General features: G+C 43.8%; 1 protein-coding gene across 1 annotated transcript in view; it reads left to right on the forward strand.

Annotated features, from left to right (window-relative positions):
- Positions 1 to 298: 298 nt before the first annotated feature.
- Positions 299 to 27001, forward strand: part of LOC140196463 (uncharacterized) — a 388255-nt gene continuing 361552 nt past the window's right edge. The window contains exons 1-2 of the mRNA XM_072255725.1: positions 299 to 343; positions 7086 to 7236. Coding sequence (XP_072111826.1) covers positions 299 to 343; positions 7086 to 7236 — 196 coding nt within the window. The remainder of the gene's footprint in view (positions 344 to 7085; positions 7237 to 27001) is intronic.

Below are 27001 nucleotides of genomic sequence, written 5' to 3' on the forward strand. Positions count from 1 at the left end.
TCCTGAGGGATTGCAGGATCCCGCTCTCGGCTGCCTATATCCCGCCTCCTGTCCAGCATTCGGCTCCAGCCTCCTCGCCGACCACAGCGTCCCCGCCGCCAGGCAACCGCTTGCTCCCAGCGTTCTGTTTCTGCGGCAACATACGCTGGGCGTCCGGTTACGCTGGCAACCTGCACGGGGTTTAGGGGTTGGGGGTGGGGGTGGTGTTTTGGTGGCAATGGGAAGGGTGCAAGGATCGACTGACTGAAGCTGAGCTGGCGAGTGGCCGCAGCGGGCTCCCGTGCAGCCGAGGGTCCACATGAGTTCGCCGGGTGTCGAGGTCAAGCTGGAGGCTGTGATCCAGGTAGGCGGCCAACTTCACGACAAAATTTAATCCGGTGGCCGGCTCGTTGCAAACGGCGAATGCCCAAAGCCTGGGATCCCAGCAAGTTCCATTTTCTGTATTGCATTGACTCGTTTTGCATTGTGAGCAACTTGTGCATTTGTGCAATCCAGTGGCAAACTGGTCTTGCTCCCACACAACTTGAAAGCCTCCATCAGTGACTTGCTTCGGTTCTTCCAGATGGACGGTAATGGGCGTTGCTTGGATTTGCAAAGTATTATATATTCGTGTTTGGACAAATGCGAACTGTTTTCTCTGGCAAACAACAGGAATTCTGCAGATGCTGGAAATTCAAGCAACACACATAAAAGTTGCTGGTGAACGCAGCAGGCCAGGCAGCATCTCTAGGAAGAGGTGCAGTCGACGTTTCAGGGGCCGAGACCCTTCCTAGAGATGCTGCCTGGCCTGCTGCATTCACCAGCAACTTTTATGTGTTTTCTCTGGTGCTTTGGGGGCTGAGGGACGACCTGAATGAAAAGTTTATAAAAGTTTGAGAGTCAAGGATGGGGTAGAACATTTTTTTCTCACCGTGGTAATATCAAATACTGATGCCACAGTTTTAAAACGAAAGGAGGAAAGTTTAAATATTTACGAGGCAAGGTTTTTACCAGTGGTAGGGTCCTAAAATGCGCTGTCAGGAGAAGTGGTGTAAGCAGACAGAACAGCAATATTTAAGATGCACTTAGATGGACAGGCGAACCGGCAAGGCATTGAAGGATATACAGACAAGAGAAAGTCTGCAGATGCTGGAAATCCGAGCAACACACACAAAATGCTGGAGGAACTCAGCAGGCCAGGCAGCATCTATGGGAAAAAGTACAGTCGACGCTTCTGCCCGAACCGTAGACTGTACATTTTTTCCATTGATGCTGCCTGGCCTGCTGAGTTCCTCCAGCATTTTGTGTGTGTTGAAGGATATAGGGTAGACTCTGTGCAGACAAATGGAATTAGTTTGATTGTTATCAAGGTCTGCATAGACATTGTGAGCTGTAAGGTGTGCTGTTGGTAAAAGATCTACTGTTCAAAGAGGTTTACTCACACGCAATGAAGACATTGGAGAATTACACCTGTTTCTGAGATCCAGTGAAGGGTCCTGGACCTGAAAATTGTTTTTCTTTCCACGGATACTGCCTGACCATTGATTATTTCCAGCATTTTCTGCTTTTATTGTAGGTATCTACCCCACCATTCTCAATCTATCCCAGACTGCCCAGCTTTTGAAGATTTTCCATTGAACCTCACTTCCTGTTTCGAGAGTGAAAGACAACAATGCAAAGCCCTCAGATCTCCTCTCTTAAAATGGAATCATCATATTTTCCACATGGTTACAGGTTATTCTGTCCATTGTCCCTGCTGTTACATAGAACATAGAAATCTACAGCACATTACAGGCCCTTCGACCCATAATGTTGTGCTGACCATGTACCTACTCTAGAAACTGTCTAGAGTTTCCCTACCGCATAGCCCTCTATTTTTCTAAGCTCCATGTACCTATCTAAGAGTCTCTTAAAAGACGCTATTGTATCCGCCTCCACCATCTTCGATAGCAGTGCATTCCACACACCCACCACTCTGTGTGGAAAAACTTACCCCTGACATCCCCCTTGTACCTACTTCCTTAAAACTATGCCCCCTCATTTTAGCCATTTCAGCCCTGACTATCCACATGATCAATGCCTCTCATTATCTTGTACACCTCTATCAGGTCACCTCTCATCCTCCATCACTCCAAGGAGAAAAGGTCAAGTTCACTCAATCTATTCTCATAAGGCATGCTCTCCAATCCAGGCAACTTCCTTGTAATCTCCTCTGCACCCTCTCTGTACTTCATGGGAGCAAGCTGTCCATCATCGTTAGGCCATCAGAATGACTGACTACACTTCACAAAGCTCATCAGTGGGTGGCTGGGAGTTCCTGGGAAGGTGGAAATATGCAAATGCAAGCCCCTGGGTCGTCAGAGGGGTCTACACAAAGATCATCCCTTTGGTCCATCTGGTCTGTTCAGACTGCGAGGCATCCAGTGACAGTTATCCCACATTTATTCACTAACCTACACCATTTTACAGTCAGCATGACCTTTGGATATGGGAGGAAATTGGAATACCCAGAGGAAACCCCTGAATCCCAGGGACAATGTGCAAGCATGGACACAGCACCCATTCAGGACTGAGCCAAGGGTGCTGGTGCTTTAAGGCAGCAGCTCAATCGGCTGAAACACAATGTTACCCTAGCGTGGCACACAAACGGCACACAGATATCAGCTCACCTCACCCTCAACATGCCACACACCGACCAGGGAACAGTTTAAGTAGTCTGGAAGATGTGGGCAGTGTTTGACACACCAACATTGAAAATCTATCAGGCAGTATCATGTAAAATGAAGCAAAATTAACATTTCCAGTCTTGTCCATTTGCCTTTTCTGACTTTCCATATGAAACGCATCACACTTCTCTCATAGCTTTTAATTGCCCCAATGACAACTCATCTCCATGACAACACTGTCTTTGCCTTAACACATTCTCTTTGTTCTTTTTGTCCTTTCCCAATCTCTGGGTATTTTAAAACTTACCTGATAAGTTTCTCTTTCCTGGTTTTGACATAGTCTTCAATCTGAAACATTAACTGTTTATCTCCCAGCTGCTGGGATAAAAGCACCAGCTAACTCTAAACCTGGAGGCTAGTAAGTTGTGGTGAAGGCTATAGTCATAGTGCATGTACCTGAATCTGTGACTGTAAGTGCCCTCTGGTAAAGATTAGAATGACTGTGAGGATCAGTAATGTAATGAGTCAATGATTACTCATGTAATTATGTCAATGTGACATACTGACATTCAGCTCCTGAATGAAATGGCTTGACTGGTCCCACTAATGTTCCTAGTGACCAAATTTTTTAAAAAAAACTTACATCTTGCACTGAAAGTGATCCAAACTGCCAATGCTGGAGATGTGAAATAAAAACAGAAAATGCAGTGTAGAGAAAGAGTTAAGATTTCACGGTCAGAAGAGATTGTGCAGATGCTGGAAATCCAGAGCAGCACATAAAATACTGGAGGAACTCAGCAGGCCAGGCAACGTCAATGGAAAGCAAACATCAGTCGACCTTTCAGGCCAAGAAGCAACACCTCAACTGATGTTTCATGGTAATCAGAAGTGGGAAAAATTTAGACGAAGCATGTTGGAAGTAGCAGAGAGAGGGAAGGAAAGGAGAGAATAAAAGGGATGTATGATTGTGGGGAGACCAGTCGAAGATAAATGAAGGGTTCTGAAGGCTTGTCAATCGGAGATAATCCTAGGAAATGTATACCAGTTGCAAATGTAGAGTACTGAACATTGCGGTTGTGGAAATCAGAACTAAGGGAACACTGGGGAAACTCATCAGGCAGTATCAATAGAGGGAGAAAATGGTTTGATTTAACATGGTTCATAGCCTATAATCTTCCATCCAGGTTTGCTGGCCTATGATATGCTGATCAACGTTTCTGTGATGACTACAGTACTGGAATGCCATGACTGTGAAGATGTACAGCTCCTTGTACAGATGTACAGCTCACCACAAGCCAATTATAGGAACTTGGGAATAGGAAGAGACCATTTCACCCATCAAGACTGTTCAGCCATTCAGTGACTGAATTGTAATTTAACACATTGTACTCCTTTTCTCCCTTGCTTACTATCTCTGCCTAGCAAAAATCCAGCAGCAAAAATTAAACTTACTGTTTCACTACTCCCAAGTGCTGCCTGTAGAGGATCATATATTTCCACCTTGCAATTTATGCAGAAGCGATTCTTAGCTTCAGTCCTGAAAGATCTGTCCATAATTTTTAAATGACACTCCTGAGGGCCAGTACAGTGTAGCCTGCTACAACGCAAACACGAGAAAACCTGCAGATGCTGGAAATTCAAGCAACGCACACAAAATGCTGGTGGAACGCAGCAGGCCAGGCAGCATCTATAGGAAGAGGTACAGTCAAAGTTTCGGGCCGAGCCCCTTCGTCAGGACTAACGAAGGGTCTCGGCCCGAAACGTCGACTGTTATCTCTTCCTATAGATGCTGCCTGGCCTGCTGCGTTCCACCAGCATTTTGTGTGTGCCGCTACAACTCACATTGGCCACAGAGGAGAGCAGGCAGGTGGGTCCTAGGAAGGAAAGTCTCTATTTGGTCTATATCAGCTTCCACTTAAATAACCTCAGCAATCCCATTCCACCTGTCCTTGTTTTCCTGTACCCCTACAATTATTCTCCCCCGCACATGCCCTTTGAATCTTTTGAAGTTCAAATTCAAGATTGTTATCATGAGCATACATACCCAGGAAAATTAGCTTTTATTTGCAGCACCAGCCACAGCAGAATACATTACAAACATAGGAAACATAAATATAAGTTGCCATAAATTATATGTAACTTAAATATCACTATAAGGAAATATAACATAATGGCATTAGTGCAAGCTGAGTCCAAGGTAGAGTGATTTCTTTTACCATTAACCTACATAAAGTGATAATTTACTGTAACCAATCAACCTTCCAGCATTACTTAGTGAAGTAGTAGTGAACCTAATTAGCCATACAGGGAGCGTGCATATTGCACATGGGCACTAGCAAAGGTTTGGATCAAACTTGGGTTTCTGTGGCTACGAGGTAGCAGCACTAACTGCTGCTACCTATATGAGACCATTCTCTCATGTAGTTAACAGTTGATTCTCTTCCTTCAAACTTGTTTTTATTATCCCTCTCAAAATAAAATAAAATTCCACTTCTTGTCCTTGTCCAATCTTTAAGCTTTGCTTAGTGGCTTACCAAAGCTCATTGCTAGGCTTTTATAATTAGTAAAAGAGCTGGGATGTCAGGTTGCAGCTGTATGAAACATTGGCCAGCCTACACTAAAGACACTATGTACAGCTCTGGTCACCATACAAGAAGAAGGATATGGTAACATTAGAAAGAGTGTAGAAAAGATTCACATGGACCTTGCCTGGAGTAGGAGAATTTTTACTTATAGGAAAAGATTGGATATGCTGGGGTTTATTCATACTGGAATGTCTTTATACAAGTTTATAAAACTGAGGGGCACCGACAGAGTAAACCGTCTTTTTCATAGGGTAAATGACTCTAAAACTAAAGGGTGTAGGTTTAAGTTGAGGGGGGGAAGAATGTGAAGGAGATCGGAGCAGCTGGTTTTTCGCACAGAGGGTGGTGGGTATGTGGAATTTGTAGAGGCATGTACAATTACAATATTTAAAAGAGATTTGGACAGATACATGGATAGGAAAGGGGTAATGGAATACGAGCTAAATGCAGGCATATGGAATTAGTGTAGACTTGCGTCACAGTTGCCGTGGGCATGATGGCTGAAGGACCTGTTTTGTGATGTTCTACTCAATGACTCTAAGAATTAGAGAAGTACTTGGGGATTATTACATCCAAGTTTTCCATAAAGACAAAACCAATTGGTATGGTGTATACAAGGAACATTAATAAAATTTATAAAGTGTGGAATTGCAGACTTCTCACTCTCCTGCTTCAGTCACATGTTTGACCACAGCGACAAAATCCCAGACTCCTGAGTTTTGCTTTTCTGTGAATAATGGAAATAAAGAATACCTTTAAATGAGGGAGAGAGGTTGTAGTAATCTTAACATAGGATACCATTCCTGCTCTCTACTTACTGCCATCACTCTGCCGGTGATCCAGCTGAGGTGTGACATTTTCTACTGACTTTATTTCTTGATGGCAGTAACACGTAGCTGAGAGGTGCGAGTATCCACTGTCATTAGCAATAGAAATTGCAACTTTCCCTTTGATCTAACAGTAAGGTTTACATTTCCCTCCTCTCTGATCTGACCAAATAGTAAATCAACTGTGTTCCCTTATTCTTGCCTGTGCCTTGGAATCATAAGTTACACAAACATGATCTTAGGTCCATCGCGTCCATGTCAATTATCAACCACCCATTGACACAAATTGTTCTGAGTTCACCAGCAACTTTGATGTGTGTTGTTTGCCTTTTTTTAATCACCACATTCCAATTAACTTGCATCCCCTCACAGTTTCTACCACCCACCCAGGGGTGATTTGCAGTGACCAGTTGATCCATGTCTTTTGGATATGGGAGTAAACGTGAGCACTCTGGGGAAATCCAATGGTCACAGGGAGTACATGCAAATCCCACCCATTCCCTGAGGTTAGAATTCAACCCTGGCCACTGGAACCGTGAGGCAGCAGCTACACAAGCAGTCCTACTGCACAATAGTAGTTACGGTTTTCAATACTATATGTGCTGTGGGGAAAGGTTCACTGCTATCTACCTTATCTATTGTCTAGTAAAGTTGTACACCTCTGTCAAGCGCCCCTCTGCTGCCTCAGCTCCAAGAGAAATACTCCAAGCTTATCTACACTGTCCTCGTGACTGGAAAGAGTTACGTATGACGCAAACACGAGGAAATCTGCAGATGCTGGAAATTCAAGCAACACACACAAAATGCTGGTGGAATGCAGCAGGCCAGGCAGCATTTTGTGAAAGTTAAGTATGATATTCCATCCTCTTACATTCACACATTCTTTTTCTTTTGTGAACAGCCAAGACGATGACAACATGTTGGCAATGGGATCAGGTTGTCTACTCCGGAAAGCCGTAGTGATGGCTTTGGAGATATTTGCTCTGGACACGCATGGCTCTCAGCTTACTATTCTGTTATTGTTTCAGAAACTCGAGGAGACTGTCCTGAATCCTGAGGTGCCTGAAGAAGACAAAAGTCTGACGGTGTGTGGCGAGGGGCAGGACTCTGTCCCGACTCCAGTCCCTGCTCGAATCCGAGAGATTATTACCAAGAATCTATCTGAGGAAAGCATGGAAGGTTAGTGGGCACTGTTCTAACTAAGTCAAGTCAAGTCATGTACACAAGTACAGTGAGGTACTGATACAAGAAAAAAATTGCTTGCATAAACATCACAGACAACGCACAGAGCAAAATAAAAGGAGACGCGTTCATGGTGGTGCAGGAGGTGGTCTATAGTGTTCCATTTCTGAGGTAAGATTAGTTACCTCAGGCAGGGTGGTTCAGGAAAGTAGCTGTTCCTGAACCTGATGATGTGGGACTTCAGGCTTCTGTACTTCCTGCCCGTTGGTAGCAGTGAGAAGAGGACATCACCCGGATGGTGGTGATACTTGATGATGGACGTCGTCTTCTTAAGGTCTTCCTTCTGGAGATGTTGTGAATGGCAGTGGTAGGGGAAGAACCATGCCCCCGATGGACCTCGCTGTGTCTACTACTCTGTAGTGTTGGTTGTCCGTCAATTCTGACGATGACATAACCTGCACAGGAGGAGTTTTATAGTGAAAAAGCCATTGCACTGGGTCAGTTCCACTGTCTTGGCCTCAAGAATCTTGGTCCAATGGTACAAAAAGTCGTCATGACTGGAGAATTCCTCAGCTGCAGTGGATAGCCATGATGCCTTCAGTGCCTTGTCATGCCCTTCGCTTTCCGTGAAGTGTTGCAGCACCGCCTTCTTGGCTGTTGGGTTTCACTGTCAGAACTGGCTTCACCTGCTGGGGTAGACATATCCCTATCTCACTGGGGTTGGAGGCTCCAGTCTACCCTCACCTGGTTTAGCCTGCCTGTTGATGTGGTGTACCGGGTTGTGGCCACTGTCGCATGCAAACAGTTACTTGGAGACACAGGTAAGAGCTGGGTGTCGGGTGGGGACTGGAGGTGGACAAGCTGCCCCTGGAGTAGAAGATGACCCCTCCCTGGATACCCCATACACTCTACCCTGTTAGTAGAAAGAAAACAAGTTACCATACGCAATGGGGTAGTGGTAAACAGAAAGCCTGTGTTACTGTGGGATTCAAGGTGACCGTCAGCGAACGTCATCATAGAGTATTATTCTTCTCCTTCACTTGATGCACTCTGCTGTAACTGTGGGATATCCAGGTACAGCGTGCAGAAGACCATTGTGAGAACAAACAGGCAATTCGTAATGAAGCTAGAGACAGAATCAGATGCATGATAGTTGTGGCAGTGTTTGCGTGCCATTACTTCCTATAGGGGAAAACCTAACAGCATAAATGGGAGTGATTCTTCACTCCTCCATGAGCTCAACACCTTTTATGCATGCTTTGAATGGGAGAATAACACTCGACCTGTGTGAATCCCCATAGCATCTGGTAACACTGAGACCTCTGTCTTGGAGGGAAATATCGAAATATTCTTCAAGAGGATAAATCTCACAGCATCAGGCCCTGGTGGTGCACCAGGGCCAATATGAAAATCTATGCTGACCAACTGGCAGGGGTGCTCATGGATATCTTCCAACTCTTGCTGCTGAAGTCGGATGTACCTGCCTGCTTCAAAAGGGCATCAATCATTCTGGTACCCAGAAAGGTAGGATGAATTGCCTCAATGATTATTGCCTGGTGTTCTACTCACATCTACCTTAATGAAGTCATTCGAGAGTTTGGTTATGGCTAGAATTAACCCCTGCCCGAGCAAGGACCTGGACCCACTGTAAATCATCTACTGTCATAGTAATTCTACAGTGGAAGCAATCTTAGTGGTTCTTCACTCTGCTTTGCACAGCAACAAGACTTACATAAGACCACTGTTTATCAATTACGGCTGAGCTTTCAACATCATAATTCCTTCAGCACCAATAACCAAGTGTCAAAACCCGGGCCTCTGTACCTCCTTTACAACTGGATCCTGGACTTCCTTATTGAGAGATCACAGTCAGTTTGGAAATGACGTCTCACTGACATCAACACAAGCACACCTTAAGAATGAGTGTTTAGCCCACAGTTCTGCTTTTTCTACACTCAAGACCATGTGGTTAGACACAGCTTCATGTCTAATTTGAGTGATGACACCACTGTTGTTGGCAGAATCTCAAGTGGCAACAGGAGGCATAGAGATGGATCAGGTTGGTTCAGTGATATTCCAGCAACAACCTCACACTCAACATCAGCAAGACTAAGGAATTGATTGTGAACTTCAGGAAAAGGAATTGAAGAGAACACACTAGTCCTCATTGAGGGTTCAATGGTGGAAAAAGTGAGCAGCTTCAAGTTCAAGGCATCAGCATTTCAGAGGATCTGTCCTTGGCTCTACACATTAATGCCATCACAAAAAAGATATGGCAGTAGCGGTACCTCTTTGGGAGCTGGAGGATGTCACCAAAGACTCATAAAAATTTCTATAGATGTAAGGTGAGACTATTCTGACTCGTTGCTTCACAGATTTGTGTAAAGCCTCCAATGTATCTGCCTTTCCCATCATCTGGCAGTGAGCTCCACACATCTAAAAAACCTACCTCAGACATTCCCCCACACTTTCATCCATTCACCTTAAATTATGCCCCCTTGTATTAGCCATTTGCGAACTGGTGCTGACTCTCCACTTTAAGTATGTTTCTTATCATCTTGTACATCTCTATCAAGTCACCTCACATCCTCCTGCTCTCCAAAGGTTATTCAGCCTTTCCTCATTAGTACTGGTGGCATCCGTTAGTCTTGCGAGACCATGGATCTGCGCCTGGAAAGTCTTGCTTCAGTCTGTGTTGGAGCAGCGTCTGTTGTGGCTGTAGAGGCCCACATGGGAGTGACAGTCTCAGCTGTAGAGACTGCACTTGAAGGCGCTGTCCTCTGGTGTTATCTTGGTGTTGTTTTTCAGATGAGTGCGCTTTTCTTCAGCAGCAAGCCTCAGCTTCTCTTCTCCTCTTTTTAGACCTCTGCGTAGTTCCAGCCTCCAGTGAGAGCGATCGCTTGAAATGTCCTCCCACCTCTCGACGTTCATTTTCAGTGACTTCATGTCTCTCTTGCAAATGTCTTTGAAACGAAGATGGGGCCACCATCTCTTGCTGGAGGCCAGTTCCCCGTACAGCAGGTCTTCGGATGTCTAATCCATGCAGCATCCTGGCAAATCTCCATTCCCACTCTCTGAAGTTTCCATATCCTTCCTATAATGAGGTGACCAGAACTGAACACAATTCTCCAAGCATGGTCTAACCAGAGTTGTATAAAACTGCAACACTACCTTGCTGCTCCTGAACTCAATTCCCCTGACTAATGAAGGCTAGCACACCATATGCTTTCTTAACCTATTAACTTGCACAAAAACTTTGAGGAATCGATAGACCTGGACCCCAAGATCCCTCTGTCCCTCCAAACTCCTAAGAATCCTACCATTAACCTTATATTCTGCCAAAGTGTGTTACTTGACAATTTACCAGATTGAACTTCATCTGTCACTTCTCAGTTCAGCTCTCCACTCTACTAATGTCTTGTAACCTATGACAGTTTACTACACCATCCACAGCTCAATCAACCTTCGTGTCATCTGCAAAGTTACCTGCACACCCTTCCACTACCTCATCCAAGTCATTAAAAACATTCAAAGGAGCAGTGGTCCCAGAAAAGTTTCAAGCAGAATGCCACTGTTCTCTGCTAGATAATTTCAGGGACGGCGGGGGCAGTGGGGTATAAAAGTGGTAGGGGATGGCATTGCTAATCAGAAATATATCTCAGCGGCAGAAAGTGAGGATATTGTGGAGGGATTGTCTTCTGAGTTGGTGTGAGTGGAAGTCAGAAACAGTAAGGGAGCAATCACTTTATTGGGCATAGCCTTGGAAAGGGATAAGATGGTACAGGAAAGTATTTAATTGGGAGAGGCAGAATTATAATGTTTCAGTATTAGGCAGGTGGTGAATGTAGTCAGGGGAATGCTCAACAGAAATGTGGAGGTCTTTTAGGGAGCTCTTGCATGGAGTTCTGGATAGGTAAGTCCCATTGAGGCAGAGAAAAAATAGTAGGAACCACAGTTGACAGGAAGGAGCTTAAGAATAGAGGGATTTCTCGCAGGTTAGTGGTGGTTATTTGAAAAGGGAGCTTTGAAAGCATTTGTCATAACCAGAGCCCCAATAATGAGTTAGATAGCAGGGAAACATAGAAACATAGAAAATAGGTGCAGGAGTAGGCCATTCGGCCCTTCGAGCCTGCACCGCCATTTATTATGATCATGGCTGATCATCCAACTCAGAACCCTGCACCAGCCTTCCCTCCATACCCCCTGATACCCGTAGCCACAAGGGCCATATCTAACTCCCTCTTAAATATAGCCAATGAACTGGCCTCAACTGTTTCCTGTGGCAGAGAATTCCACAGATTCACCACTCTCTGTGTGAAGAAGTTTTTCCTAATCTCGGTCCTAAAAGGCTTACCCTTTATCCTCAAACTGTGACCCCTCGTTCTGGACTTCCCCAACATCGGGAACAATCTTCCTGCATCTAGCCTGTCCAATCCCTTTAGGATTTTATACGTTTCAATCAGATCCCCCCTCAATCTTCTAAATTCCAACGAGTACAAGCCCAGTTCATCCAGTCTTTCTTCATATGAAAGTCCTGCCATCCCAGGAATCAATCTGGTGAACCTCCTTTGTACTCCCTCTATGGCAAGGATGTCTTTCCTCAGATTAGGGGACCAAAACTGCACACAATACTCCAGGTGTGGTCTCACCAAGGCCTTGTACAACTGCAGTAGTACCTCCCTGCTCCTGTACTCGAATCCTCTCGCTATAAATGCCAGCATACCATTCGCCTTTTTCACCGCCTGCTGTACCTGCATGCCCACTTTCAATGACTGGTGTATAATGACACCCAGGTCTCGTTGCACCTCCCCTTTTCCTAATCGGCCACCATTCAGATAATAATCTGTTTTCCTATTTTTGCCACCAAAGTGGATAACTTCACATTTATCCACATTAAGTTGCATCTGCCATGAATTTGCCCACTCACCCAACCTATCCAAGTCACCCTGCATCCTCTTAGCATCCTCCTCACAGGTAACACTGCCGCCCAGCTTCGTGTCATCTGCAAACTTGGAGATGCTGCATTTAATTCCCTCATCCAAGTCATTAATATATATTGTAAACAACTGGGGTCCCAGCACTGAGCCTTGCAGTACCCCACTAGTCACTGCCTGCCATTCTGAAAAGGTCCCGTTTATTCCCACTCTTTGCTTCCTGTCTGCTAACCAATTTTCTATCCACATCAATACCTTACCCCCAATACTGTGTGCTTTAAGTTTGCACACTAATCTCCTGTGTGGGACCTTGTCAAAAGCCTTTTAAATTTCCAAATATACCACATCCACTGGTTCTCCCCTATCCACTCTACTAGTTACATCCTCAAAAACTTCTATGAGATTCATCAGACATGATTTTCCTTTCACAAATCCATGCTGACTTTGTCCGATGATTTCACAGCTTTCCAAATGTGCTGTTATCACATCTTTGATAACTGACTCCAGCAGTTTCCCCACCACCGACGTTAGGCTAACCGGTCTATAATTCCCCGGTTTCTCTTTCCCTCCTTTTTTAAAAAGTGGGGTTACATTAGCCGCCCTCCAATCCTCAGGAACTAGTCCAGAATCTAACGAGTTTTGAAAAATTATCACTAATGCATCCACTATTTCTTGGGCTACTTCCTTAAGCACTCTGGGATGCAGACCATCTGGCCCTGGGGATTTATCTGCCTTTAATCCCTTCAATTTACCCAACACCACTTCCCTACTAACATGTATTTCGCTCAGTTCTTCCATCTCACTAGACCCTCTGTCCCCTACTATTTCTGGAAGATTATTATGTCCTCCTTAGTGAAGACAGAACCAAAGTAATTATTCAATTGGTCTGCCATGTCCTTGCTCCCCATAATCAATTCACCTGTTTCTGTCTGTTGGGGACCTACATTTGTCTTTACCAGTCTTTTCCTTTTTACATATCTATAAAAGCTTTTACAGTCAGGTTTTATGTTCCCTGCCAGTTTTCTCTCATAATCTTTTTTCCCCTTCCTAACTAAGCCCTTTGCCCTCCTCTGCTGAACTCTGAATTTCTCCCAGTCCTCAGGTGAGCCACTTTTTCTGGCTAATTTGTATGCTTCTTCTTTGGAATTGATACTATCCTAATTTCTCTTGTCAGCCACGGGTGCACTACCTTCCGTGATTTATTCTTTTGCCAAACTGGGATGAGCAATTGTTGTAGTTCATCCATGCAATCCTTAAATGCTTGCCGTTGCATATCCACCGTCAATCCTTTAAGTGTCATTTGCCAGTCTATCTTAGCTAATTCACGTCTCATACTTTCAAAGTTACCCCTCTTTAAGTTCAGAACCTTTGTTTCTGAATTAACTATGTCACTCTCCATCTTAATGAAGAATTCCACCATATTATGGTCACTCTTACCCAAGGGGCCTCTCACGACAAGATTGCTAATTAACCCTTCCTCGTTGCTCAAAACCCAGTCTAGAATAGCCTGCTCTCTAGTTGGTTCCTCGACATGTTGGTTCAAAAAACCATCCTGCATACATTCCAAGAAATCCTCTTCCTCAGCACCTTTACCAATTTGGTTCACCCAATCTACATGTAGATTGAAGTCACCCATTATAACTGCTGTTCCTTTATTGCACACATTTCTAATTTCCTGTTTAATACCATCTCCGACCTCACTACTACTGTTAGGTGGCCTGTACACAACTCCCACCAGCGTTTTCTGCCCCTTAGTGTTACGCAGCTCTACCCATATCGATTCCACATCTTCCCGGTTTATGTCCTTCCTTTCTATTGCGTTAATCTCATCTTTAACCAGCAACGCCACCCCACCTCTTTTTCTTTCATGTCTATCCGTCCTGAATATTGAATATCCCTGAACGTTGAGCTCCCATCCTTGGTCACCCTGGAGCCATGTCTCTGTGATCCCAACTATATCATAATCATTTATAACAATCTGCACTTTCAATTCATCCACCTTGTTACAAATGCTCCTTGCATTGACACACAAAGCCTTCAGGTGCTCTTTTATATCTCTCTTAGCCCTTATACAATTATGTTGAAAAGTGGCCCTTTTTGATGCTTGCCCTGGATTTGTCGGCCTGCCACTTTTACTTTTCTCCTTACTACTTTTTGCTTCAGGCATAAAAGGGAGACTCTGCCAAGTGGAGCAGTCATCAACGGAATGGTCTGAGGCAGAGTGGTAGGGCTTTGGCTTATTCGGGCTTCGGTGATAATGGGTCAAGGCGAGGCAAATTACCTGTGAGGAACAGAAACAGGAAGTATGTCTGTGAGGCCGTGTTCTGTACTGGGTGTCAGATTGTCTGGTCAGGGAAAGTGAGGAGGTGATAGAGAGGAGCTATAGGCAAGTAGTCACTCCGGGGCCTTGGGAGACAGATAAGTGGGTAGCAGTCAGGAGAGGGAAAGGCATGAGTCAGATACAAGAGTGTACCCCTTTGGCTGTCCCCCTTAACAATAAGTACTTCTGTTTCAGTGCTGTTGGGGGAGATGGCCTACCTGGGGGAAGCAACAGTGGCCATGCCTCTGGCACAGAGTTTGGCCCTGTGGCTCAGAAGGATAGGGAAAGGAAGAAGGCAGCAGTAATAAGGACTCTATAGTTAGGGGGTCAGACAGGCGATTCTGTGGATGCAGGAAAGAAACGCGGATAATAGTTTGCCTCCCAGGTGCCAGGGTCCGGGATGTTTCTGAGCGCGTCCACGATATCCTGAAGTGGGAAGGTGAACAGCCAGAGGTCGTGGTACATATTGGTACCAATAACATAGGTAGGAAAAGAGAGGAGGTCCTGAAAGCAGACTACAGGGAGTTAGGAAGGAAGCTGAGAAGGTAGTCACAAAGGTAGCAATCTTGGGATTACTGCCTGTGACACGTGACAGTGAGTATAGGAATAGAGTGAGGTGGAGGATAAATGTGTGGCTGAGGGATTGGAGTGGGTGCAGGGGTTCTGATATCTGGATCGTTGGGAGTGACCTGTACAAAAAGGACAGTTGCACTTAAATCCAAGGGGGACCAATACTGTATCCTGGCAGGGAGGTTTGCTAAGGCTATTGGGAAGAGTTTAAACTAGGATTGCAGGGCAGGGAGAACCAAACTGAAGAGATAGAGGAAGGGGCAGTTGGAGAAAGCTTGGAGACAGTGCAAGAGGGAGGATAGGCAGGTGATGGGGAAGGGATAAGCTCTGACTGATGGTTTGAGATGTGTCTATTTAATGCAAGAAGCATCATGAACAAAGCGGATGAGCTTAGAGCATGGATCAGTACTTTGAGCTATGATGTTGTGGCCATTACAGAGAATTGGATGGCTCAGGGGCAGGAATGGCTACCTAGAGTGCCAGGCTTTAGATGTTTCAGAAAGGACAGGGAGGGAGGCAAAAGAGATGGGAGCGTAGCACTACTGATCAGAGTTAGTGTCACGGCTGCAGAAAAGAAGGAAGTCATGGAGGGATTGTCTACGGAGTCTTTGTAGGTAGAAGTTAGAAACAGGAAGTGATCAATAACTCTACTGGGTGTTTTTTATAGACCACCCAAGAGTAGCAGGGATATCGAGGAGCAGATCAAAAGACAGATTTTGGAAATGTGTAATAATTACAGGGTTGTCATGGTGGGAGATTTTAATTACACAAATAGTGATTAGCATCTCTCTAGAACAAGGGGTTCAGATGGGGTGGAGTTTGTTAGGTGTGTTCAGGAGGGTTTCTTGACACAATATGTAAATAAGCCAACTACAGGAGAGACTGTACTTGATCAAGTATTGAGAAATGAACCTGGTCAGGTGTCAGATCTCTCAACGGGAGAGCATTTTGGAGATAGTGATCACAATTCTATCTCCTTTACCATAGCATTGGAGAGGGATAGGAACAGACAAGTTAGGGAAGTGTTTAATTAGAGTAAGGGGAAATATGAAGCTATCAGGCAGGAACTTGGAAGCATAAATTGGGAACAGATGTTCTCAGGGAAATGTACAAGTGAAATGTGGCAAATGTTCAGGGGATATTTGCATGGTGTCTGTACAGGTAGGTTCCACTGAGACAGGGAAAGGATGGTAGGGTACAGCAACTGTGCTGTACAAAGGCTGCTGAAAGACTAATCAAGAAAAAAAGAAAAGCTTACGAAGGTTCAAAAAACCATGCAATGATAGAGGTCTAGAAGATTATAAGGCTAGCAGGAAGGTGCTTAAGAATGAAATTAGGAGAACCGGAAGGGGCCATGAGAAGGCTTTGGTGAGCAGGATAAAAGAAAGCCCCAAGGCATTCTACAAGTATGTGAAGAGCAAGAGGATAAGATGTGAGAGAATAGGACCAATTAAGTCTGACAGTGGAAAAGTGTGTCTGGAACCAGAGGAGATAGCTGAAGTACTTAACGAATATTTTACTTCAGTATTCACTGCGGAAAAGGATCCTGGCAATTGTAGGGATGACTTACAGTGGATCGAAAAGCTTAAGCATATAGACATTGAGAAAGAGGATGTTCTGCAGCTTTTAGAAAGCATCAAGTTGGATAATTCTCCAGGAGATGTACCCCAGGCTACTGTGGGAGGCAAGGGAGGAGATTGCTGAGCCTCTGGCAATGATCTTTGCATTATCAATGGGGATGGCAGAGGTTCTGGAGGATTGGAGGGTTGCAGATGTTGTTCTCTTATTCAAGAAAGGGAGAAGAGATAGTCCAGGAAATTATAGACCAGTGAGTCTTACTTCAGTGGTTGTTAAGTTGATGGAAAAGATCCCGAGGGGCAAGATTTATGAACATTTGGAGAGGCATAATATAATTAAGAATAGTCAGCATGGCTTTGTCAAACGCAGGTTGTGTCTTACAAGCCTGATTGAATTTTCTGAGAATGTGACTAAACACATTGATGGAGATAGAGCAGAAGATGTAGTGTATATGGATTTCAGCAAGGCATTTGATAAGGTATCCCATGCAAGGCTTATTGAAAGAGTAAGGAGGCATGGGATCCAAGGAGACCTTGCATTGTGGATCCAGAACTGGCTTGCCCACAGAAGGCAAAGAGTGGTTGTAGACAGGTCGTATTCTGCATGGAGGTTGGTGACCAGTGGTGTGCCTCAGGGATCTGTTCTGGGACCCCTACTCTTCATGATTTTTATAAATGTCCTGGATGAGGAAGTGGAGGGATGGGTTAGTAAATTTGCTGATGACACAAAGGTTGAGGGTGTTGTGGATAGTGTGGAGGGCTGTCAGAGGTTATACTAGGACATCAATAGGATGCAAAACTGGGCTGAGAAGTGGCAGATGGAATTCAGCCCAGATAAATGTGAGGTGGTTTATTTTGGTAGGTCAAATATGATAGCAGAATATAGTATTAAATATAAGACTCTTGGCAGTGTGGAGGATCAGAGGGATCTTGGGGTCCGAGTCCATAGGACACTCAAAGCTGTAGCGCAGGTTCACTGTGTGTTTAAGAAGGCATACAGTGTGTTGGAGTGATTTTTGGGTTTAGGTCATTTACATTTAGCAAGTGGCTTTGGCTACCATTCTTCTGTTCCTTGATAATATATTGTGGATTTAATTTGGAACAATGCATTTCCTAAAAGCTGGGGATCCCAGTTCAGACGCTGCTGGCGCCTGTGGGATGAATGTGAATCAGAAGGTGTGAAGTTTGTATGTAGCTTCAAAAGAAAGCATTGTCTATATTTTGTAAATATAGAATTGTCCTTTGTGTTTAGCAAATAAATATCGAGCCCCATGTTGGGCCAGCAGACCTTTCCACTGAAAGCATCTCCATATGATGCCTGCTGTACCTGGTTTTGTCGAATAAAGAAGCTGCTTTGTATTTTACCAGTAACTCTCTCCAGTTATTTCATTCATGCAACAACATTTGGTGACAGGAGTGGGATACCTTCGTGACCCATCGTGTGGCCCACGATCTTCACAATCTAAGTGGGGTGAGTATTTTCTAAAATAGCACTCCCACTTGGATCTGATCGGGTCGGTGGTGCACGGGAACACGAGGTATTACGAAGGCGGAGAGCTGAACTGGTAGATATAAAAGCAGTGTGTGTGCGTGCATGTATGTTTATGTAAATGAGGAAACTTTGCGTGTTAACATGGTGAGGCGGAGCCACCAGTTGCAAAGGGTGGTTACCGACAGTTGAGGACGCCAGAGTGGGGAGCTGTATTTTAGTACACGTTTTGCAAGTGTGATGCAAAGGAATACAGCAGACATCATGAGTTCATGTGCTCAAAAGTGGCAGATTGCAGAGTACATACTCTGTGGTTTTAAGTATGTGCTATTTAACTGGTACCTGTCTTTTATATTTGGCATAATGTGGAAATTAGTGTGGATTATTTCAGGGAGAAGTTTTACCCAAATATATCTGTCGGAATGGCACCTATTGAGATCAAGCAACATCAGGTTGAGAACCCTGATGATCCAAACCAGCCCTTGACAATGACTACGACCATTCATAAGCCCTTCACCCCCAGGGAGAAACAGAGCATTTTGTCAGAGTTGCCCTCAGTTAAAGTTGCATGTGGGATTTCAGAATTCTGGTGTAAACTTGAGGAAATGGTTGAAATTCACCAGATGGACCCTAAAGATATACACGTGTTGGTAAAACCGAAGTGCCCGAGGAATATGTGGGACAGGATGGCCCAGGGGGTGTGGGATGGTACCTGGGCAACTACCGGGAACGCCAGCAATGAAGAAAGATATCGCTCTTTTAAAGGAGAAGTGAGGCAGCGACTAGGGGGAGATGAGAGTAACTGGGGAACGATAATGGCTAATGGCATTGACTCGAAGAGCTGATGAGACAGCCATGGATTATGTAGAATGTAAATATCGAGTGTATGAGGAGTATTCAGGATTGGATAATCCAGGGAGGGGCGACCAAGTCTTTCTGAAAATGCTGAAGGAAGGCCTGAGCTCAGCCCGCCAGGAAGTTTTTGATTTAGGCGTAACAGTGGGGTTGACCTACTCTGCGATAGCTTCGTGGGCCAGTTTTAAGGTGCTTGGAAGTAGGTACAGAGGAGATGTCAGGAGTAAGCGTTTTATGTAGAGAGTGGTGAGTGCATGGAATGGGCTGCTGGTGATGGTGGATATGATAGAGTCTTTTAAGAGACTCCTGGATAGGTACATGGAGCTTAGAAAAATAGAGGGCTGTGGGTAACCCTAGGTAATTTTTAAAGTAAGCATATGTTTGGCACAGTATTGTGGGCCGAAGGGCCTGTATTGAGCTCTAGTTTTTCTATGTTTCATTGTGTCTAATAGACTTCCGAGCTGGAAGGGGGAGTGGAGAAGGCCTTGGTGAGTAGCATTTAGAAAAACCACAAGGCATTCTACACATATGTAAAGAACAGGAAGATGGCTAGAGTGAGGGTAGGACTAATGAGGGATAAAAAAGAAAACGTGTCTGGTGTTGGAGGAGCAAGGGTAGGTGGTTAATTAATACCTTGCTGTAGTACTCACCGTTGAGAAGGATATTGACAAATGTGAGGACACCTTGAAAAAGGTTGATTTACTGGAACAAGTTGACATTAAGAAAGAGGATGAACTTTTGAAAAACACCAGGATAGATTACTCCCTGCAGCCAGACAGGATATAGTGCGGGCTACTGCAGAAAGTGAGGGAAGAGGTTGCTGTGTCTTTGGGGATGATCTTTGGGTCCTCTGGCCACAGGAGTAGTATCAGAAGACTGAAAGATGGTAAATGTTATTCCTTTGTTGAATAAAGGTAATAGGAATAGCCCTGGGAATTATGGAGCAGTGAGCCTTACATCAATGGTGGGCAAACTATTGGAGCGGATTGATGGGGACTGGATTTAAGAGTATTTGGAGAAGCAATGTCTTATTAGAGATGGTCAACATAGCTTTGTGAGGGGCAAGCCATGCCTCATAACACTGATTGAATTATTTGTGGAAGTTTCAAAGCACAGTTGAAGGTAGAGCAGTGCATGTGGTGATCATATGGATTTTAGTAAGACATTTGAGAAGGTTCACCATGACAGGCTCATTCAGAGAGTAAGGAGACATGGGATCCAGCAAAACTTAGCTGTGCAGATTCAGAATTGGCTTGCCCACAGAAGGCAGAATGAGGTAGTAGAGGGAGTATTTCTACTTGGATGTTGGTGGCCAGTGGCATTCTGTAGGGATCTGTTCTGGGATCCGTGCTCTTATGATTTTCATAAATGACTTGTATCAGTAAGTAGAAGGATGATTTAGTAGTTTGCAGATGACAGGAAGGTTGCTGGTGTTGTGGATAGTGTAGGAGGTTATTGTAGCTTACAACGGGACATTTATCAGATGCAGAGGTGGGCTGAGAAGTGGCAGATGAAGTTCAATCCTGAAAGTGGAAGTGACTTACTTTGAAATTTTGAATTTGAAGGCAGAATACAGGGTTAATGGCAGAATTCTTAGCAGTGTGGAGGAATAGAGGGATCTTGGGTTCATGTCTATAGATCTCTCAAAGTTGCAGCACAAATTGATAAGGTGGTTAGGAAGGCATACAGTATATCCGGCATCATTATTCAGATGATTCAGTTCAAGAGACGGGTAGTAATGTTGTAGCTCTATAAAACTCTGGTTAGACCATACTTGGAGTATTGTGTTCTGTTTTGGTCACCTTATTATAGGAAGGATGTGGAAGCTTTAGAGAGAGTGTATTGGAGATTTACCAGAACGCTGCTCGGATTAGAGAGCATTTCTTATGAGGATACATCGATCGAGCTAAAGATTTTCTCTTTGGAGTGAAGGAGGATTATAGGTAGGTGGATAGTGGAGTAGCAGATGATGAGAGGGTTAGACAGAAAGTGAAACCAGTGACTTTTCCCCAGGGTGGAAGTGCCTAATGTGAGGGGCATAATTTTAAGGTGATTGAAGGAAAGCACAGTAGGGATGTCAGAGGTAAGATTTCACACAAAGAGCGGTGAATGCATAGATTGTGCTGGTGGTGGTGGCATGGGCAGATACAATCGGGAACATTTAAGTGACTCTTAGGTAGACACATGGATGAAAGAGAAATGCAGGGTTATGTGGGAGGAAAGGTGTAGGTTGAACTTGCAGTAGGTTACTGGGTTGGCATTTCATTGAGCCATAGAATCATAGGACAGCACAGAAACAGGCTCTTCAGCCCAGCTAGTCCATGCCAAAGCATTTGAACTACCTACTCCCATCAAACTGCATCCGGACCATAGCCCTCCATACCCCTCTCATCCATGTACCCATCCAAACTTCTCCTAAACTTCTCCTAAGCGTTGAAATTGAGCTTGCGTGCATCGCTTATGCTGGCAGCTCACTCAACACTCTCAAAACCTTCTGAGTGAAGAAGCTTCCTCTCAAGTTCCCATTAAACATTTCACCTTTCACCCTTAACACATGACTTCTAGTTGTCATCCCACCTAGTTGCAGTGGAAAAACCTGCTTGCATTTACCCAATCTATACCCCTCGTAATTTTGTATACATCTGTCAGATCTCCCCTCAGTCTTCCACACTTTAGGAAATAAAGTCCTGACCTGTTCAATCTTTCCCTATAACTCAGGTTCTCCAGTCTCAGTAACATCCTTGTAAACTTTCCCTGTACTCTTTCAATCTTACTTACACCTTTCCTGTTAGGTAGGTGACCAAAACTGCACACAATATTCCATATTAGGCCTCACCAACGCCTTATACAACTTCAACATAACATCCCACGTCCTGTACTCAGTACTTTGATTTATGAAGGCCAATGTGTTTCCTGATTTCTTTCTTAAGTGTTCTGTTACATTTCTTGTACTCCATAAGTATCTCATTTGTTCCTATCTGCCTATAACTGCTATGCATCTCCTTTTGTAAACAAAAGTTTTCTTAACCTGTTATCTTACCTTTTATTCTCTCAGGCACATACAAGCTTTGTACTCTCAAATTTTACTTTTGAAGTCCTCCCACTTACCAAGTACACCTTTGCCAGAAAACGGTTTGTCCCAATCCACACTTGCCTGATCCTTTCTGATACCATCAAAATTGACCTTTCTCCAGTTTAGAATCTCAACCTGTGGACCAGGTGTATCTTCTTCCATTTTTACTTTGAAACGAATGGCATTATGATTACTAGATGCAAAGTGTTCCCCAACACAAACTTCTGTCACCCGCCCTGTCCCATTCCCTAATAGCAGGTCAGGTATCACACACTCGCTCATTGGGAATTCTAGGTTCTGATTAAGAAAACTTTCTCTCGTCATGTGGCATGGATACAATCGTAAGATCAAAACCCTGGAGGTCCTGTCCTTTAACTTCATCATGTGCCGTATTGTGTTCTATATTGGGCCAAGTCTGCTACTCTCTGTACCTCCAGATGTTACTGAGCACTCGAACTGCTGTACTAGACATCGATGCAACCAGTTAGGATACTTTGAAAAATATATCAGTTGCTGATTGTTGGAGTATTCAGTGACATGACCTCCTCCTTGATCTCCTCAGAAAATAATGATGCTGGTGTACCTTCTTGTGATTGCATCTATGTGCTGGATCCAGGACAGGTCATCTGATATGTTAACACCCAGGAATTTTCAGCTGTTGACCCTCTCTCCTACTAATCCACTGATGTAGACTGGTGTATGTTCACTCTCCTTGCCATCCTGAAGCAACAACCAGTTCTTTAGTTTTACTGACAATGAGTGAGACATTTTTGTTGTGATGCCATTCAACCAGGTGTATGATAAGGGTGGTTAGACAGAGAAAAGTGACAAAGGGCCATGTTAAAGTCATAAGAACTGTTAAATTGGAAGGTTACAAAAGAGCCTTGGATGGGTATATGAAGCTGAGAAAAATGGATAGCTATACGCTAGGGAAATTCTAGGCAGTTTCTAGAGCAGGTTGCATGGTTGGCACAACTTTGTGGCCGAAAGACCTGTATTGTGCTGTATGTTCTATGTTCTATGTTTGCGGATTAGATTAGATTAGATTATGAGAACACTCAGTCCTCGTTTATTGTCATTTAGAAATGCATACATGCATTAAGGAATGATACAATGTTCCTCCAGAGTGATATTACGGAAAAACTGGACAAACCAAAGACTAACACTGACAGAACCACATAATTATAACATATAGTTACAGCAGTGCAAAGCAATACCATAATTTGATGAAGAACAAACCATGGACACGGTAAATAAACTCTCAAAAGTCCCCAAGTTGATCGACTCCCGAGTCCCCGATAGCAGGCGGCAAAGGGAGAAACTCCCTGCCATAAACCTCCAGGCACCGACAACTGCTGATGCATTGGAAGTACCCGACCATCCGTCCGAAAACTTCAAGCCTCCGACCAGCTCCTCCGATACAGCCTCCCGAGCGCCATCCTCTGCCGAGCGCCTTCGACCTCGCCCGGCCGCCGAAACGAGCAAAGCCGAGGTCTCAGGGCCTTCTCTGGAGATTCCGGACCACACAGTGACAGCAGCAGCGAAGCAGCATTTCAGAAGTTTCTCCAGATGTTCCTCCATTCTCTCACGTCTGTCTCCATCAAATCAGTATTGTGCACAGCATCCTACTTGACAAATAACAGACATCACCACCGAAGTGGCCGTGTGCACTGCGTCGCGCCGCCATCTTCTCCTCCCTCCTTCGCCAATAAAGCAGAAAGAAATTCCCCTTACCTGTTTCCAAACTTCATTCCTTTGGACAGAGTAGAGCAAGCATTAAATACTCATCCCGGTGTGTGTGGCCCCTCTCTCTACAGCACTCCTCTTGCTTTATCTGATCTGTGATCCAGCCCTTCAGTGAGGCCCTGGCCGACTCCACCCCATGCCCCAACCACCCGACTTTTGTACCCAGTGATACAAAGTGCTGTAGTCAGTGGATCAATGCATTCACATCAACTCAAACCACTGAACCAGTCATTATTTGCCACTACCCTTCACGAGTCCCACCCCTGTGTTCACGTGACTTCCATCTTCATGCAGTCACCATTGAAGCTTCTGCAAACAGTCACATATAACAGGCATCATGATGGTAAAGACATTCGACTCATACATTGCTCAACCCCTCACAATACACAGCAGCCCTTGAATGTTACAACACTGCTTCGTCTGGCCCACGGGCACTCACACACACCCATGGGTGCCCATCACCTCACAAACAAATCACAAAAACACTAAGCAGATGAGTAAAATGCCAGTTGTGACACTGTATTGAATTATGGTTGTCCACCATCTCCATAGCCCAATTCCCTCCTGGTGCCTCCTTTCTGTGTAAGTGGATAATCCAACGCCATCCTGTTCTGTAGGGCAACTGTCCTGGTCACTACCACTTCTGCCGACATTTCAGTCAGCTTATCCTTTGTCTGCTCTGGAGCTGAAGCCGTCTCATTGGCTAATATCCACATTGCAGATGCCATGGATACCATTTCCTGCCACCCTGGAGACGTTACCCACCGTCAGTTTTCTGGCCCCACGCTCCTATTTCCCCCTGCTCCAGTGGTCCAGACTGCTGTTGCATGCATACTTTCCCCAACTCCTCTACCAACACTGCCTCCTCCACCTTGGGTGAGTTGGATGTTGCCAGGTGTCAGGACATTGGGAGTTCCGGTCATCCATTGCCTGCTGCTGGACCTTGCAGAGTGTGCGAGGGTATTAATAACTTAATGTATTGTTTCAGTAACCAGTTGATTCAGGTCTGGCACTCTGCAGTCATCTTGGGCATCAAGCACATGTTATGGACATTTTCAGAGTTGTGTTGGTGATACACAATACTGCAACATGCTTTCACTCAAGGATGCCCGCTTGTTTAAACAAAGGGGGACAGAGCTGGCAAGCACATGGGACATCTCAATACTAACTCATATGAAGATAGGTCTGTAACATGGTTTGGAGTGCAGCACATTATGAGAGCCAGTGCAAGTGCCTCTGACCACATTAGTCCAGTTTCCTCACACAATTTAGCCAACCATTTTTTTCAGAGCCCCATTTTATCTTTCTACTGCCCCCATGGATTGTGGGTGGTATGGGCAGGCAGTGTGATGCTTATTCTGTAAGGCTCATGTTCACCATCTGTATCACTTTACGTATAAAGTGAGGATTGTTATCATTTGCGCAGACACGAGGAAATCTGCAGATGCTGGAAATTCAAGCAGCACACACAAAAAATGCTGGTGAACGCAGCAGGCCAGGCAGCATCTATAGGAAGAGGTACAGTCGACGTTTTGGGCCGGGACCCTTTGTCCGAAGGGTCCTGGCCCGAAACGTCGACTGTACCCCTTCCTATAGATTGTTATCATTTGGTTTCTTCTGATTGATTCCAAACCTAGAAGTAAATTCTCAATAAAATTTTAGAAACAATTATAGTATCACTTCTACAGGTTGGATAGCCTTCTTTCTTTTTCAATCTTTTTATTAATATCAAATTCTCAAACATTATAGAGAATTGATACAAAGCTGTTGGGATTACATTGTTAATAATTAGTATACACAGATATAAACACAGAAAATACACAGATATTAACCTCAGAGTACAAATATAGTAGTATATAGGAAAAAGAATACAAAAATATCATGGGAAAAGAAAAAAGAAAAAAATGCCCCAATAAGAAAAAGAAACCCAATCTAAATCAAACTAGTCAACTAAACTAAAAAAAAGAAAAAAAAATTGGCTATTATACTACATCAGATAAAACCAATAGTGTCATTAACTCCGCTCCTCTCTCCATATATTTAGAAGTAGCAGAATAGAATCGGAGAGGGTCAAACTACATCATTTGAACGTATTGAATAAATGGCCTCCAAGTCTCTTCAAATTTAATAGAAGGATCATAAATGACACTTCTAGTTTTTTCTAAATTTAAACATGACATGGTTTGAGAGAACCATTGAAATGTAGTAGGAGGATTAATCTCTTTCCAATTTAATAGTATGGATCTTCTAGCCATTAATGTAATGAATGCAATCATCTGACAAGATGAAAAGGTCAAATGAGTTTGTTCTATCATTGATAATCCAAAAATTGCAGTAATAGGGTGAGGTTGTAAATCAATATCCAGAACAGTTGAAATAATATCAAAGATATCTTTCCAATATTTCTTCAACAAAGGGCATGACCAAAACATATGAGTTAATGAAGCTATCTCAGATTGACATCTTTCACATATAGGGTTTATATGAGAGTAATAATGAGCTAATTTATCCTAAGACATATGAGCCCTGTGTACAACTTTAAAAGGTATCAATGCATGTTTAGCACATATAGAGGGAGAATTAACTAATTGAAAATTTTTTTCCCATTTCTCTGTAGGTAAAGTGAGGTTAAGTTCCCTGTCCCAATCGTTCTTAATTTTATTAGCTACATCTGGATTAATTTTCATAAACATATTATAAATAATTGCTATTAAACCTTTTTGAGAGGGATTTAAATCTAATTTTTTTTCCATAATATCCATTGGATATAGATTCGGAAAGGTAGTAAGAACAGTATTTAAAAATTTCTAATCTGTAAATATCTAAAGAAGTGGGATCTATATTTATTAGATAATTGTTCAAAAGACATGAAACAATGATCCAAAAATAGATCACAAAATCGTATTATACCTTTGGCTTTCCAGACCAAATAGGCTTGGTCCGTAATAGGGGGTTGAAAAAAAAATTAGATATAACAGGGCTTATAAAACAAATTGATTCAACCCAAAAAATTTTCGAAATTAAAACCATATTTGAAGAGTATATTTAATTATTGGATTATTCATTTGTTTATTCAATTTTGTAAGAGCAAAGGGAAGCGAGGTCCCTAAAATAGAGCCCAATGAAAACCCTTGTATGGATTTACATTCAAGATTTACCCAATGGATTTACCCAGTTGGATAGTCTTCTAACCGTTGA

Source organism: Mobula birostris, chromosome 4, assembly GCF_030028105.1.
Source record: "Mobula birostris isolate sMobBir1 chromosome 4, sMobBir1.hap1, whole genome shotgun sequence".
Lineage (NCBI taxonomy): Eukaryota > Metazoa > Chordata > Chondrichthyes > Myliobatiformes > Myliobatidae > Mobula > Mobula birostris.